The 16,456-nt window shown below is 63.1% G+C and overlaps 1 protein-coding gene across 2 annotated transcripts in view; it reads right to left on the reverse strand.

Annotated features, from left to right (window-relative positions):
* Window positions 1-7,831: 7,831 nt before the first annotated feature.
* Window positions 7,832-16,456, reverse strand: part of TOM1 (target of myb1 membrane trafficking protein) — a 34,508-nt gene continuing 25,883 nt past the window's right edge. Inside the window, exons 12-16 of one of the 2 annotated variants that reach the window (XM_062202933.1) lie at window positions 13,164-13,239; window positions 11,005-11,058; window positions 9,727-9,786; window positions 8,723-8,762; window positions 7,832-8,644 (exon numbers count right to left, since the gene is read on the reverse strand). In XM_062202933.1, coding sequence (XP_062058917.1) covers window positions 8,490-8,644; window positions 8,723-8,762; window positions 9,727-9,786; window positions 11,005-11,058; window positions 13,164-13,239 — 385 coding nt within the window. In that variant the 3' untranslated portion in view covers window positions 7,832-8,489. The remainder of the gene's footprint in view (window positions 8,645-8,722; window positions 8,763-9,726; window positions 9,787-11,004; window positions 11,059-13,163; window positions 13,240-16,456) is intronic. The other variant, XM_062202934.1, reaches the window with a different exon arrangement.

Here is a 16,456-nt window from a genome sequence, read left to right on the forward strand (position 1 = left end):
GGGTGGCAGCCCCGGGCTGTGGCTCCGGGCCAGTCCTCACCAGGTCTCTGCTGCTGGCAGAGGCCACAGTGGCGGCCCCGGGGATTTGACCCGCAGTCTGCTGTTTTGAAAACAAGCTGGCCAACAGGAAGGAGGCGCGGTTACCCCTCGCCCCGCCCCCTCCCCCGTGGGGGATCCTGGCCCGCTCCTGCTTGTGGCCTGGGGGAGGGAGCAGACTCCCAGTGCACAGCTGGCCCCACCCACTGGCCGAGAGTGCTCCTGTCTTGGAGCCAGGCGGAAATGTGATGGGCGGATGAGTCATAGGTCTGGAGGTCTAAGGTGTGGATGATGGGGCAGAGGCTGTGATGTTAAACACCTGGTGGTTATTCCGGGCCTCTTTGCTGGTGCAGCCCTGGTGGATGAATGACCTGTCAGGAGGCTAGGAGTGGCTTGTTTGAGGAGGTGAGTGGGGTAGCCGGGGGGAGGGACATGTTCAGGTGAGCATGTGCAAAGGCCCTGTGGTCAGGGTGTGGAAGTTGTGAGGCATGGAAGGCAGCCTGTGGGTCTGGAGCTCAGAGAACCTGGAAGGAGGGAGCAGAAGCCATGGAGGCCAGGCCAGGGGCGCAAGAGAGGGGTTGGAGGGGTGTGTTAGGGTTTGGGGGTGTGGAGATTGTAACACACCGTCAGGTTTGTCCCTTGAAATTTATCCTGGCTACACGTGAGGAGGACATTGTGGGGCAGCAGGTCAGTGCTCTGCTCCCCTAACTTCAGGTCCGTTAAGAGTCCACAGTGGGCAGGTGCTGTGGCACAGCGGGTTAGGCTGCTGCGTGGGTACCCACACCCGGTATGGGCACCGGTTCCAGTCCTGGTTATCCGCTTCCAATCCAGCTCCCTGCCAATGTGCCTGGGAAAGCAGCAGAAGACAGTCCCAGTGCTTGGGCCCCTGCACCCACGTGGGAGACATGGATGGAGCTCCAGGCTCCTGGCTTCAGTCTGGCCCAGCCCCAAGCTTGAAGGCCATTTGCAGAGTGACCCAGCGGATGGATGGTCTCTCTCTCTCTCTCTCTTTCAAATCAATCAATCAGTCTGTGAAAATGCATAAATCACATTTCACTTAAAAAAAAAAAAAAAGAAAGCTAGAGTTGGGGCCGGCACCGTGGCACACTAGGTTAATGCTCTGCCTACGGCCCTGTCATCCCATATGGGCGCCAGGTTCTGTCCCGGTTGCCCCTCTTCCAGTCCAGCTCTCTGCTATGGCCCGGGAGTGCAGTGGAGGATGGCCCAAGTGCTTGGGCCCTGCACCCACATGGGAGACCGGGAGAAGCACCTGGCTCCTGGCTTCTGATCGGCGCAGAGCCGGCCGTGGCGGCCATTATGGGGGTGAACCAACGCAAGGAAGACCTTTCTCTCTGTCTCTTTCTCTCACTGTCTGTAACTCTACCTCTCAAATAAATAAATAAAAATCTTAAAAAAAAAAAGCCGGAGTCCTGACGAAGCCGAGCCCTGGCGCAGTGACATCGTCACCACTTCCTGTGCCCGGCCGCGCGGCTGCTGCCTGAGGGTTTCCGCTCGGTTCTGTGCTGACTCAGGCACGAAACCTCTCCCCTTCCCCATTTGCACAAACCCTGTTCTGACCAGTGCTTTCCCAGGGTTGCCGATTCTCCCCCCACCTTTGCCAAGAGCCTCCTTCGTCCTCCCCTCCCCTCCCCCTATCTGCTCGCACCACCTCCCCCTTCTTCTTTAAGATTTATTTATTTGAACGTTGGAGTTGAGAGAGAGAGAATCTTCCATCTCCTGGTTTACTCCCTAAATGGTCTCAATGGCCAGGGCTGGGGGCTGGGTCAAACCGAAGCCAGGAGCCAGGAGCTCCATCTGGGTCTCCTGCGTGGGTGGCAGGGGTACAGGTACCTGGGCTGCCCTCCGCTGCCCTCCCAGGTGCACCAGCAGGGAGCTGGATGAGAAGTGGAGCAGCAGGGGCTGGCACTCACACAGGATGCCGGCAGCGCAGGCGGCAGCTTAACCTCCCTCCTCTGTGCAGAGCGTGCACCTGCCCCAGCCCCAGCCTCACAGTTCCTGACCTTAACCTTGACAAGTTTCCTTTTCTCCAGCCCCTGGCTGGACCGCACCCAGCCCCGCATTTGCATCCTCTGCGGCATCTCAGGCAGTTTTGCTGACTTTCTCCTCTCTTGCAAGCAGGAGGAAGTCCGGTTGGCAAGCTTATTTTATTTATTTATTTAGATTTATTTTTACTTATTTGAAAGACAGAGTTACAGAGAGAGAGTTAGAGACAGAAAGAGAGAGAGTTCTTCCATCTGCTGGTTCACTTCCAAGAAGGCTGCAATGGCTGGAGCTGTGCCAATCCAAAACCAGGAGCTCGGAGATTCCTCCAGGTCTCCCACGTAGGTGCAGGGACCCAAGGACTTGGGCCATCCTCCACTGCTTTCCCAGGCCACAGCAGAGAGCTGGATTGGAAGAGGAGTATCTGGGACTAGAACTGGCACCCATATGGGATGCCAGCATTCCAGGCCAGGACTTTAACCCACTGCACCACAGCGTCAGCCCCCCATCAGCAAGTTGAAGGTCGCCTCTTCCTCCCTCTCCTATTTCCGGGACTTGCTGGGAGGTCCCGGGAGAGGGCAGGTGTGTGGCCAGCTCCCGCCCTGCCTGCCCTGTCCTCAGCTCCCTTTGCTCTCTGGCTGGCTGTGGTGGGGAGGCAGGAGCTGCTGTGCCCCTGGCTGTGTGCTGTCTCTGGGTGTCGCTGGTGGGCCCCGGCCATCCTCCGCGTGTGGGTGGCGTCCCTGCAGGCTCTGGGTGAGGGAGGGAGGGATGGGTACTGGCTTGTGAGTTGGCACAGCAGTTGGGCCATCGGTGAGTGGATGGGGGAGATGGACACGCGACAGGTGCAGGAGCGGTTAGAAGGCACCTGTGGTTCTCTGTGTCATTTGGGGAAGCTCAGAGCGCCTGCAGGGGACAACAGGGGGAGCTCTTACTTGCTGGGTAACGTGGGGTGGGGGAGGGCTTCTCAGCGGGAGCTGGGGTCCCCAGGCCAAGGTCACCAACCACCAGGGAGGGCAGCACAGAGGGGCGCTAAGCAAGTGCCATTATGGCCGCCCTTGCAGGGCGGGGGCACCCAGGCCAGACAGCAAAGCCTGGGGCCTGTGCAGGAGCCAGGGGGTCCCGAATGGTGAGTGAGAAGACCCAGGGCAGCGGGAGCCCTGGTGGAGGCCCCGGCTCATGGAGGCCGGTGTGGGGTGGGGGGCTGTCCTTTGGGGTGGATGAGTGGAGGCTGTGCAGCAAGGCTGCGTGGCCAGTGGCACACGTCTGCTGGACACGGGTCTGCTTACGGATGGCCACGAGGCAAAAATACCAACTACTCAGCGCAAAAAGCAAGCAAATCCTTCTGAAGTCACCACGGAAGGCGATCCTTGGGGAGAGGTTCCCGCCCACTGGCCGAGGCGAGGGGAGGGCCCACCTGGTGAGGCTGGCCAGTGACTCTTACCTGCTCACCCCCGGTCTGCTGGAAGATGCATTGGGCTGGGGCCGGCACTGTGGCATAGCGGGTTAGGCTGCCATTTGCAAGGCTGGCATCCCACATCCAGCACTGGTTTGAGTCCTGGCTGCTCTGCTTCTGATCCAGCTCCCTGCTAATGCACCCGGGAAAGCAGTGGAAGATGGCCCCAGGACTGGGGCCCCAGCTACCTGCGGGGGAGACCTGCACGGAGTTCCTGGCTCCTGACTCTAGCCTGGATCAGCCAAGCCATTGTGACCATTTGGGGAGTAAACCAGAGGATGGAAGATCGCTCCTTCTCTGTAACTCTTGCAAATTAATAAAACCATACTGAAAAATAAAGAGCTAATTGTTTAATGTCAGGAGGACCTCCCCCCCAAGCCTGGGTTCCCAGTGCCCAAGTCCCCTGCCCTCCCCTTTATCCCTCCTCACGATCCCACCTCTGGCCTCCTACTGGTCCTGCCCGGCTTCCAAGCGCGGCTGGCCCGCCGCTGCCCTCTGTGAGCCACAGCGCCCCCCCAGTGGTGCGTGTGTCTGGGGGAAGCACAGTGGGCCTGGAGGGAGCCAGGAGTCTGTCAGGGCTGAGCCGAGTCGTGACTTTTATGTTGAAATTGAAACCCTTGGGCCGGTGATGTGTCGTAGCTGGTTCAAGTCTCGGCTGCTCCCTTCTGATACAGCTCCCTGCTAATGCGCCTGGGAAAGCAGTAGATGGCCCAAGTGCCTGGGTCCCTGCACCCCCAAATGGGAGACCGGGAGGAAGCTCCTGGCTCCGGCCTGGCCCCGGCTGTTGTGGCTTTTGGGGGAGTGAACCAATAGATGGCGAATCCCTTCTCTCTGTATCTCTGCCTTTCAAATAAATAAATCTTCAGAATGTGTGTTTGAAATAGCATCTTTTTTTAAAAATTTTATTTGAAAGGCAGAAAGAGAAACTGTGTGTTGGGGGGGAGAGGGAGGGAGGGAGGGAGGGAGGGAGAGAGAGAGGTCTTCCATCTGTTGATTCATTCACTCCCAAATGCCCCCAACAGCCAGGGCTGGGCCAGCCTGAAGCCAGGGACCAGGAGCTCCATCCGGGTCTCTCGTGTGGGTGGCAGGGCCCGAGCAGTGGATCCACCACCTGCTGCCTCCCAGGGTGGCACTAGCAGGGAGTTGATGGGGAGTGGAGGAGCTGGGACTGGAGTCAGGCACCCTGCTATGGGATGCGCGTCCCCAGTGGCTATGTAATACACGCACCAAGAGCCCGCCCCAGAGGTGACTGAGGGAAAGCGAGGCCTTGAGGGCAGCCCCCACCCAATCTGAGCGACCTCCTAGTACGAAGAGATTAGGATGTAGGTATGCAGGGAGGGGGCCAGCAGTGAGCCAAGGACAGGGCCTAGGGGGAGGAACCGTGTGGACCCCTTGATCTTGGACTTGGAGCCTCCGGATCTGTGGGGAGTGAACTTCTGTTGTCTAAGCCGCGGACCCGTGGCAGCTTGCTACGGCGGCCCTGCCGGCTCATGCACAGAGCAGGGATTTGTGACGCAGAGCTGAGTGGGCAGGCTGCGGGTCCCTGTCCATGGCTTGGGGACACTGGGGCTGCGCCGTCACCCTGAGGGTTTACTCAGACCATCCGCTTGAAATCAAACCTCTTCCATTTCTGTCCCAAAGCCAAGCCAGACAGGTGCTGCCTGCAGGTGGCGGTGTGGGAGGGGGGCTGCAGAGGCTTGGAGCCGGAGCTGGGTGAGCAGTGGGTGTCCAAGCAGGGGCTCTGGTGCACCCAGGGGTGGGGGAGGCCACTGGGCAGCTGGTGCTGAGGGGGACTGAGCAGGACGAAGACAAATGAAGGACAACAGAAACATCCCGTTTCTCATGGAGAAGAGAGAACGCATGTAGCACGAGGCAGCCATCGTGTGAGCTCAGGGGCTTCTCCACGTACAGCCAGACACAGCAACACACATGGGGCCGAGCGCCGAGGTCCGCTGAGAGCCGGCAGCTCCAGTGCTAACGAGCGCTCTGCGCCTCTGAGGCAGAGGGGCCCTGGCTCCTGGGTGCTCCCTCGAGCCCCTGTTGCTGGGTCCCCAGCTCGTCCCACGGAACCCGCCCCAAGCCTGTGAGCGGATCTGAAGTTCCCAGCGCCCGTGGTCAGAGTGTGTGTGCAGGTGCGTGCTCTGCGGGCGGAGGGTGGTGGGGCAGGGGGCCGCAGTCCTGGACCCTGCCCCTTGCAGGCACTGCTACACGCGGCGCTGCTGCCACCTAGTGGTTGCCAGGGAACTTGGCCCCAGGGCTTCAGCCAGAGCCTGGGAGTCTGAGCTGGACAGGCCACCTGGGAGAGGGCAGGGGCTTCCTGAAGTGCCCCCCGTGAGTCAGCAGAGCCTCAGCCACAGTGACACGCGTGGCGTATTTCCTACCTGGTGGCTGCCAGGCCACTGTCATGAGCTCACTTTTCAAGTGAGGACATGGAGGCACAGAGAGGTTGAGTAACTTGCCAGGGCCACACAGCTCAGAAGTGGCCATGCCAGGATTGGCTGTTTCATGGCAGCTAGAGGGGTTGCCCTGGTCAGAGAGCAGGCCACTGGCCCCAGGGCAGGAGCTGGAGGGGCGGCGTCCAGGCCCAGGATGGGACCTGGCAACTCAGGGAACCAGGAGGGCTCTGGGCAGCTCTGGGCAGGGGCCGCCCACCCAGCCCCTCCCCAGTGCCTGTCCCTTGGGCTGCCTCCTTTATCTTGCTCTGCCGTGTCAGGCAGCTGGGCCTCGTATCCCTGGGGCCCAACTTCCTGTCTCTGGAAAGGGATCTGCTGGGGCCAGTGGCCTCAGACAGAGCTGTTGCCAGGAAACCCAGCCTGGCGGCCCTAAGGCTTCCTGCTGGCGCTGCCCTCGCCCAACGCCCAGTCCCGGCTGCCTTCTCGGAGGAGGGGCCCCAGCCGGTGGAAGCCTAGAGGTCTCGCCGGCGGCCCCCCTAACCTCCCTGGCACCAGTCTGCACCCAGGGGCCCCTTCCTTCAGCTCCAAGGGGAAACAATGCCAAGTTCACGTCACATGACCCCCATGGCACACACCTCCCCCTCCCCCATTAACTGCTCCAGGCAGTTAACAGGTAACAGGAAAGCTCCCTGAGGCTCCAAAGAGCCCCCTACTCTTCCATCAGCGGCTTTCTACCCCCTCCCCAGTAGTGGCAAATTCCCTCCTTAACCGGATAAAAACCTGAGTTCTAACCATGCCGGGCGCGCAATCTGCAAGAACAATAAAGCAACCTGTCTCTGTGGAAGTCGGGGTCTCGGCTCCTTTTTCTATCTCTCCTTTCTGGCTGCAGAAAGGCCAGAACCCTGAGCAGCGCCAGACCTAACAGTAACCCCCCTGCCCCCCAACACCACACCTGGGTGGAGCTGGCGCCCAGGGGATCCCGCATGCAGGAAGCAATAAACAGCCGTTTTAGCTGTCAGCAGAGCCCTGAGCCCAGGCGCCACCCATGGAAAGTTCCCTGGGCTTCCTGGCTGACAGTGGGGAGGACGCCTCAGCTCTGGGCCTTCTCAGATCACAATCCCATCCCGCAGGGGCCGCCCAGCTGTGTGGGGCGTGGCCTGGCCAGGGGAGGCAGTGGCGAGGAGCCGGTGGGGCCCACTCTCCCATTACCCAGTATTAGACCGGCACGTCTCCCTCGCCAGCTTGAGCGTGGCCTTGGCCATGAGCTGTCCTGAGAGCAGCACTGCCCACTGCTCTCCTGCAGGGGGAAGGAACAGCCTAGGGTCCCCTGGTGCCTGCCACCCTCCACCCCCTCCCCTGTTCTCGCCCATGGAGGGCGGGGCCAGCTCCATACCTAACGATGTCATTCACTACGATGGAGCAAGGGCAGCCCACCAATCCCACCCTCCCAGGAGCCCAGGCCCTGAGCACCACTGTCCAGACCTCTCCTCCCCAGGTCACCTTGCAGGGAAGCCCCGCCCCTCCCCCCGGAGGTGGGACCCAGAGGCTGTGAGCAGTGACTTCTGGGAATCTGGGGTGCCAACGCTGGGAACCCAGGGCTCTGGAGCTGCTAGGAGTAGGGCGAGGGCCGACGCCTGCCCCAGCCTCTGCCCTGGGGTGCGGCGCCTTGGGCTGTACCACGGCATCCAAACTAGGCATCTGAAACATGGGGGCAACACGCCCGCCCCTCTTCTAAAGACAACAGAGACCTGACTTTTCTCAGGGCCGCTGTGCAGCCCAGCACCTGCGCCCCAGCTGGGGTGGCCGGGTACCTCCCCTCCTTGTGGGCCACGTGCCACAGCTGCAGGGCAGGAGACACTCAACTCAGTGCCACCACCCCGGGCACATCCGCAGATGCCGGCCTCTCAGCGGGCTCCCACTCCACCCCCATTGGACCAGGCTGCTGGCAGGTGGTTGTCTACCTTTAATTGGGGATACAAAAGGCACCTCTCCCAGCACGAGAGGCGCCACAGGAGGACGGAGGAAGGCCAAGGGCTGGGCCAGGCCGGGAGAGGCAGTGGGGGTGGGGTGGGGCCACAGAGTCCCGGGCAGCCCCCAGGCTTCACCTTGCAGCCTGGGCTGGCGGGGTCTTGCCCCACCCTGAGCTTCTGAGCTTCGTACCTGGATAGAGAGCAGCAGAGCGAGGGGTTACCAGGTCCGCCCCCCACAGCTCGCTAAAGCCTGGGGCCCCACGGAGGGGCCAGTGACTCGAGGCTGCAGCAGAGTCGCCACCCCAGCCTTGACTGGCAGTGTGGGCTCTCAAGGGCTCAGTGGGGACGGGCCCAGGGCAGAGTCCCACGGGTGCCATCACGCAGCCGCTCTGTCTGTCCTGGGGTCTCCCAGTTCTCAGCGAAGGCAGCAGGGCCCAGCGGGGTAGGGGAGGAGGCAGAGCCGGCCAGGATCCCACTGCAGAGCTGACCAGATCCATGCCACTGCCTCCCTGGGCGCCAGGCAGCACGGCGCAGCCGCAGCCGGGCCAGCCCCGTCTTCAGGGACCCCAAGCAGCAGGACACCAAAGGAGGGAGCAAGGCCCGCCAGGCCCGGGCACAGGGTGCCAGACCCCGCGCTCATAAGGCAAACAGCATGTCGTCATCCTTTTCTTGCGTCTTCTTCCGGGGGGCTGCGCCAGCAGGGGCACCCCGGGGCCCCTCGCCTGCAGGGCTGGGGAGGCTGGGCAGCCGGTCGGCCGCTTTGGCCCGTTCTTCCAGGAACTTGTCAAACTCTAGAGGAAGGAGAGAGGGAGGGGTGGGCTGGGAGGCCAGGCCGGGGGAGAGGGCGGGGGCGGGCTGGGGGCTTGTACCTTCACTGGTGACGCCCTTAGGATCTTCCGCGTCGTTCCCCTGGGAAGCAGGAGGAGAGGAGGCAGAGGTTAGCGGCCTGGCCCCGCGACGGGGCAGAGCTGACAGCTCAGGCTCCCCTGAGCCACTTTGCTGGTGTCGCGCTCTAGCTCTGTCCCCGGCCCGCACAGCACCCGGCCCTCAACACCCGAGCTGCAGGGCTTGGGCGCCGTCCACCTTCTCAGAGCCGTGGTTTCTTCTGTGGTACCACGGGGACTGGACACAGAGCTGGAGGCTTCCACCCGGACCGGGACAGGGCAAGAGTGCAGGGCCGCGGCCCAGAGTGCCTGGTGTTGCATTCTGGCTCCGTTTCCAACCCAGCTCCCTGCTAACGTGCACTTTGGGAAGCAGCAGGTGAAGGCTCAAGTGCCTGGGCCCCTGCCACCCCTGGGAGACCCAGATGGAGTTCACGGCTCCTGGCTTTGGCCTGGCCTGGCTCAGGCTATGTGGACATTTGGGGAATAAGATCGGTCTCTCTGCTTTTCAAATAAAGTGAAAATAAATAATTTTTAAGTGAGCTAACACACCCAGAGGCCAAGCACAGGGTGCAGTGCCCAGTGTGTCCTGGGGGGGTCATTAATTTCCTTCCTGGGCGGTCTGACACCTGGGGACTTCCTGCTGTAGCTGGGAGCTGGGAAGGGGCTGGGTGGCTTTGGCCGGCAAGTGCTCGGTGCTCGGTGCCGGGGGGGGGGGGGGGGGGGCTGGGTGCACGGAGGAGCTGAGCCTGACGCTGCTTCTTCTGCTCCCTGGGGTTGGAGAATGCTTGTGCCCAGGGCCCCACGTCCTGGCACTGCCTTTCCCGCTCTGGGCACGTCCCTTTAGAGAAGGGTGACCACTGCCCCAGGCGGTCTGTGACATGTGACATGGGGTGGGCAGCCTCCTGCCCCGAGGCCCCCACCGGCTACTACGGCTCCTCCCCCAGCCCTGTGGTCACTCATTCCCGTGGGCGGGCTAGGGCCCCACTCACCACGTCGGTGGACAGCCACTGCTCAATGTCTTCCATGAGGCAGGCCTGGGTGACGGGAATCTGCAGGGAACAGGTGACGTGGGAGGACAGTGTGGCGGGCAACATGGCCCCGCTGGCCGGTGTTCCCCTGCTGGACGGCCCTGGCCAGTCACCAGCCCTGCCCCAAGCCGCCACCTCGCCCTGCTCTGGGGCAGGGGCCCAAGGCTGCCCCTCCCCACGAGGACAGTGGCGCCCCAGTCCCAACACAGGGTGGCACAGGAGGGGTCCTGGCTGGAGGAGGGGGCTTCTTGTGCAAAGGCCCAGGATGGGGCCACCCCAGGCGCAGGTGCCCGGGAACAACAGCCCAGGGGGACGAGAGCTGCCTTCTCCAGCCACCAGAGCTGGGCTAGGCCACGGCCACGGCCACGGCCAAGGCCACGGCCACCAGCTTCCGTGTCCTGACACCTGTGTAGAGCCCGGGTTTGCAGCAGAAAGGAGTGGAGAAGAGCCCCAAGGCAGACAGGAAGTGAGGCCTGGCCAGGCTGGTGGAGTCGGAGGGGCAGCCCAAGTGTCGGGATGTTTACTGAGGGCCACAGAGACCTGGGCTCGGCCAGGAGGCACCCACTCCGGGGCTGGGCCAGGGCCTTCTCGCCCTGCTTCTGCGGTGCCAGACTCCAGATGGAGGTCGTGGGCAGGGCTCGGGGTGGGAGAGTCCCGTCTGGCCCCGCCTCTTGGCTCAGCATGACTCCTGGCATGGGCTTCATCTCCTTGCACTGGCTCCCCTCTCCTCCTCCGGAGACCACGGGTCCCTACCATGGAGGTGGGGGAGGACAGCAGGAGGACAGATGCAGGGCTGGGCACAGCACAGCGGAGGGCTGCCGAGACCTCAGCGCCAGCAGGGCGAGCGAGAGTCCTTCTCCCATCAAGCCGCTCTGGTCCCCCAAGTTCCGTCACCCAGCCCCCGAGGACCCCGCCGGCAGCACCGCGTCCAGAGCACAGGCAGGCGCCAACCCTCCAGCAACACTGCAGAGGGGCCACCTTGGCCCTGCCCGAGGGCGGGGGGACGCACACCGCAGGGCTGCGGAAGCCAGCGTGCAGGAACGGGACCAGGCCAGTGCGGGGTGACCCGCCTGGTGATGGCCTGAGCCATGTGGTCCGGCAGGCCCTCCTCTCTCAGCAGGCCCTCTGCCAGGCCCCGCGCCCTCAGACAGCACCACGGAGGCCCTGCTTCTGCGCCCAGGCCAGAGCCCTGCCAGCAGCAGTCCAGCTTCCCGGGGGCCGGGCCTGGCTCCTGCTCACCATGCCTTGTCTCGCCATCCAGTCACTGAAGCTCTTCTCACCGCTGTCTCCCTCCTGGGGGACAGAGCCAGGCTGACCGAGCGGGAGGGGCAGCCTCCTCCCGCAGGCTCTGAGGCCTGTGTGTGTGCAGGGCTGTACCGGATGGGGGATGGGACAGCAGGTGCAAAGGGAGAGGGGAATCGGCAGAAGGGGGGCCTCACTGTGGGATGAATCTCATAGCTCTGGGCCGCCAGAGCCTTGCATGGGTCAAGGCAAAGCTGAGAGCAACTTACACAAGACTTCTCAAGCCTTCCCACAAACACCCAGAGGGCAGGTGGGGACTCCCGAAGGCTTCCAATGGGCACCCAGGTTCTGACCCCACCCCTCCCACATGTTGGGCCCCAGAGCGGATTGGGGGTGGAGGGAGACTGAGTCCTGGCTTCCGGGGTGGGGGCCTTACTACCAGCCCGATGGAAGCACCTGGAGGCAGGCGCCTGTCTGCTCACGCAGTTCTAAGAACTCAGACCCTGGGCTGGTGGAAGTTGCTTCAACGTCCGGTAGGGGTGACCATTTGCTCATCAGTTCCTACTTTTGCACACGTGTTGCTGTGTGTGTCTGCGTGCGTGTGCACCTGTCTGTGCGTGTGCAGGCACACGCGTCTTTCCTGGGGTTTGCAGCAGTGCCGACCTGGATGCCCCGGCTCTGCTCTCTGGGCTGCGGGGTCAGCCTCAGCCGCCATGATGGAGGCACTTACTGCAGGCTCCCCAGAGCCCGGCATCTTCTGGGTCCTTGGGGGCTGGAAGCTGGGCCCTGGGGAAAGGCAGGTGAGGAGGGGCGCCCTGAGCTCCACTCTGCCCCCACTCCTTGGCGCTCATCAGGGAGCCTGCTGTCCATGCTGTCAGCACCGGCCTCCAGATGAGTGCCTTCGAGAGCCTGAGCCAGGCCTCTCCCAAGCCTAGGTGTTGGGATCCAAGGCCTGCAGCGCCGGGGAGACCCAGTGCTGTGTGGCTTTCCCGAGTGTCGGGCCCCGGTCACGGTCCCTCTCTCTGGAGCTTGGCTTCCTCCTTTGTAAGGGGCACCCCGACATGCCCTGGGGGGTCTGTGTGACGTGTCAGGGGACACAGGACCTAACGTGTGTCTAAGGCTTGGTGCGCGGGCTCCATGTGCCTGGTGGCAGCCACGCGGCTCCCGGGAGGCCCCAAGCATCTGCACCTTGCTCTGCTCTCAATCGGGGACGACCCCTCAGGAGCTGGGAGATGCAGGGGCGGAGAGGGAGCGCCTCCCTCCTCCCCCCGTGGTGGCCTGGATGCCCTGGCAGCCTCGCACCCAGCGTCTGTCCCGGACCCTTCACGACAAGGTCAAGTCCGTGTCCTGCCCGTGCACAAGGCTGTCCAGGGACGTCCATCTCTCCGGCAGGAAGTCCGCTGCGCTCCCAGCTGCTGGGGGTTCCCTGCCAAGCCCCTGGGCTGCCACAGCCCCCTGCTCTGCTGCCTGCTTCCTGCCCTCCCCGCCCCCAACCGCATGGCCTGCTGTCTCCAGCCACCTCCCCGTCTGCTCACTGGCTGGGACGGAACTCCCCACACTGCCCAGAGGTGCCCAGACCCACACCCAAGGCACCCACCTCACATTTGGAGTTCTTGCCAAGGCTGGGGGAGGGGTCACCTCCGAGGGGGCTCAGTGTGGGGCCTGCGGCTGTCACTCATTACAGTTAGGCAAGGTAACGCCCCGGGGCCTGCCCCTGCGGTTCCCTGCTGCCCACGCTGCCTTTGAGATAAAAGCTCCCTTAAATACATCGTTGCGTGCATTCCGGCGTAAGTGATGCGAGGCACTGTCGTGAGCCTCCGTGTACTGGAGACGTGGAGGCCCAGAACATGGTCGGTCTGCCTGAGGCCACACAGCTGTCAGAGTGGAGCTGGGATGTGGAGCCAAGGCCTTGGTCTCCAGCCACCTGATGCAGACTCGGGTCTGAATCCTTGCTGTGTGCTCTTGGGCAAACATCTTAACCTCTCTGTTTCCTTTGCTGGAAGCTGGGAACAACCCAGTGGCACCAAGGCCCACTCTGAGGCCATACGCGGAAAAGGCCATGGGTGTTCAGAGCCTGTGTGTGGCACGCAGCGGTGGGTGAGCCTTCCCTCACCTGCCTGTGGAAGGTGCCGGGTGGCAGGGGGACCTGCACTTACCGCTGCCGTGCTCTGCTGCCGGGCGTCCAAGGCTCCCGCCAGCCCGTCCGTTGCTTGGGGGGCTTCGTATTTTACCCTGAAACACAGAGGCGGCCATGATGATCAGATAGTGCTGCACTTGTACCAGGCCTGGCAGCTGGTGGGACAGGGCGGGTAGGGGTGGGGCAAGCTGGGCTCAGACTCCAAATGGGCTCAGGTCGTGTCTGGGCGGGGAGCTCAGCCCCCTGGAAGGGACAGGTTGGGGCCCCTGCTCTCCAGGCCTGAGAATGAAGAAAACGTCTCAGCTGCTGCCTCTGGGAATTAGGCTCAGACACGTGGCCCGCGTGACAGGCACCTGCAACGGCTGGCGAGTTAGGGACCGAGACCAAGCTCACCCCGCTCTGGCCCGATCTGCCCAGACGCAGGGGACTGGGACACAGCTCACAGACCCCGGCTCCGGGAGGGTTATCCGCAGCCCGCTTCTGGAGCAGTTCCCAGTTCTATAATTTCATAAACTGAGCTTCTAGACAAGGCTGTGCCTGAACAGCAGATTCCACTCTGCTGCTGCAAGCTGGGTGGGGCCGCCTCGCCCCGGCTCGTGGCAAGATGAGTGGCGTGACCCCGCCCCGCCTAGGCCCTGGCCATCCTTCCTCCAGTGGAGGGTGACTGGCTGATGGTTCTAGGTGTTGCCTGGGGTGCGCAGTCTGCCAGGCGTGGTAGGCAGGCGAGGGGCCGGGCGGGGAGCAGCAGGTGCTGGCAGGCAGACAAGGGAAGGAGGGCATGGGGACAGCCCTGACAATGGGAAGGGCCCCACTGTCTCTGCTCCCAGCAGCTGGCAGAGAAAGGCCAGGTCTTGGCACCAGGTCAGTCCGGCCTTGTGGGTAAGCCGTGAGCGCAGCATCTTGGTCCCAAGGGGCCAGGGTTTCCCTGCCTCTGCTGAACCCCAGGACCTGGGAGACATCACACTTAACCCCTGCAAGGCCAGTGTGCTTGAATGGGACCCCCGGTTCCCAGGCAGCCACTCCCATCCCAGGAGCGCAGCGGTCTGCTCCCTCCACAGGGAGGCGGTCAGTGGGCAGAGGGTGAGCCTTTGCCAGTCCATTCCTTTGGCTCCTGTCCACAGCCAGGCATGTAGAAGTAGCTGCAGGGAGGCCGCCACGGGGCTGTCACGGTGTGAGACAGGCCAGGCACCTGCGCAAAGGGCAGAGACTGACGGTTCTTCCAGTCGCTCTGCACCTCTGCCATGCTCTCTCCACCCGCCCCAGCCCCCAGGCCTCTCCATCCGTCCCCAGGACCCATGGCTGCAGTGGGACGGGGCCCAGCTCCCTCTCCTGGAGGCAGCCACTCCTCAGAAGGTGCTGGGAGGCTGCTGGGCAGGTGTGTGTGACCCTGTCTAAGGGCATCCGGGAGAAGGGGCCTCCGGGGAGGCAGCGTACGGTCCCCAGGCCCAGGTGGGCAGCGGTGAGGAAGGGCAGGCTCGCTGCTTGGGAGGCCTGGCTGAGGCCCCCACCATGGCAAAGACGGGGCTCATCTGGTGGCCCTGCTGCCCTGGCTGCAGCTCAGTGGGAGGGCCTGGGCAGTGGCAGAGCCAACCGTGCGGCTGGCTGTGGTCAGAGCTGGAGCAGAAACAGGGGCTGAGAGGAACTGGCTTCCTTGTGAGCCACGGCAGTACAGCTGGCCGCAGGCCGGAGGGATGCCGGGAGCCAGGCTGGCAGAGGGAAGGGCAGGGGAGATCCCTGGCAGATGCGAGAGGCCAGCCAGTGGCCCGAGCTGGAAGGTCTGGGAGCAGAAGGGTGGCCCGCCCAGCAGGACAAGGGAGGGGCAGCTGTCGCTAAGGCACTCTCCTGTGCCTCCTGGACTCGTCCCCAGGGGCAGGCCTGCCAGAGCCCCCGGCCTCAGAACGGGTGTGAGGGATGACGCTTTGTGCCCAGCCAAGAGCAGTTTGGTAACACGAGCCTTTCTACGTAATGCCGGCCAGGCTGAAACCCACCTGCCTTGGCTTGGCCAGCCCTGCCTCCCTCTCGGCGGCCTCTCCACCCTGTCCACCCACGCCTGCGGGGAGCCACGGCCCGTGTCTCCCACCCGCCACACGTGTGGCTTCTGGTGCTACAGTGGCGTCTTTACCAGCCCTGCCTTGCCCAGTCCTGAGCGCCCTCTGCAGAGCTGCGTGGCCTCCTCTGTGTGTGTGCTGCCCGGTGCCTAGCGCCGCACAGCAGTGGTCCACGCACACGTCACACTCCCCAGGAGACTGCAGGCCCTGGGAGACAGGCTCCAGGCGAGTTGGTCCCCTTCCCCAGGCCTGCTCCCCTGAGGAGGGATGGTGAGACAGCAAAGCTCAGCCAGGCTGGCGAGCCAGGCTAGGTGCTGGTGCTCCCCAGTGCGGCTGGTGCTGCTGCCCGCTGGGACTGTGCACGGGGCGCGCTCCTGGCGGCACGTCCCGCCAGGCTCATTAGCTTTCATCCACACAGCAGCCTCTGCGGCGTCCCTAACTCCATGGCCTCCCCGAGCTGCTGCGGGTCCCAGAGCACCTGGACTTGGAGAACAGACTAAGGGCAGATCAGCTCCCAGCCCAGGCTCGTGACGATCCACGGTATGGCAGAGACACCTCACGGAGCCAGGCCGGCCGCAACGCGCCAGCTTTGACCTGCCCTTGTGGATGCATAGAATCCCTGGACCAGAGGCCATCAACAGGTGACTTCCCAAAGCCACCGAATGACCACGGAGAGCCAAGTGGGCTCAGCTGGGAGGATCCCTAATCCAGAACTTTCTTTGGCTGTAAGAACCCTGGCTGCCCACAGCTCAGCCTTGGGGGGCATATGCAAAGTGCTGTAAAACACAGAGCCTGGGGTGGGTGTTGTGGCACAGTGGGCTAAGCCACAGTTAGGGATGCCGGATTCAAGTTCGGATCCCATGTGGGTGCCGATTCGAGTCCCGGCTGCTGCACTTCGGATCTAGCTCCCTGCTAACGCAGCTGGGAAAGCAGCCGAAGATGGCCCAAGTGCCTGGGTCCCTGCCAGCTGCGTGAGAAACCAGGATGGAGCTCCTGGCTCTTGGCTTCAGCCGGGTCCAGAGCTGGCGGCTGAGGCCATTTGGGCAGTGAACCAGCAGATGGAAGATTTGAAGAACTGTCTGTCTCTCCTTCTCTCTGTCACTTTCAAATCAATCTTTTTAAATTTTTTTTATTTGAAAGGCAGAGTTACAGAGAGGCAGAGGCAGAGAGAGAGGTCTTCCATCACTGGTTCACTCCCAAAATGGCTGTAATGGCCAGAGCTGGGTCGATCTGAAACCAGGCCAAAGCCAGGAGCTGGGAGCTT

Source organism: Lepus europaeus, chromosome 10 (genome assembly GCF_033115175.1).
Source record: "Lepus europaeus isolate LE1 chromosome 10, mLepTim1.pri, whole genome shotgun sequence".
Lineage (NCBI taxonomy): Eukaryota > Metazoa > Chordata > Mammalia > Lagomorpha > Leporidae > Lepus > Lepus europaeus.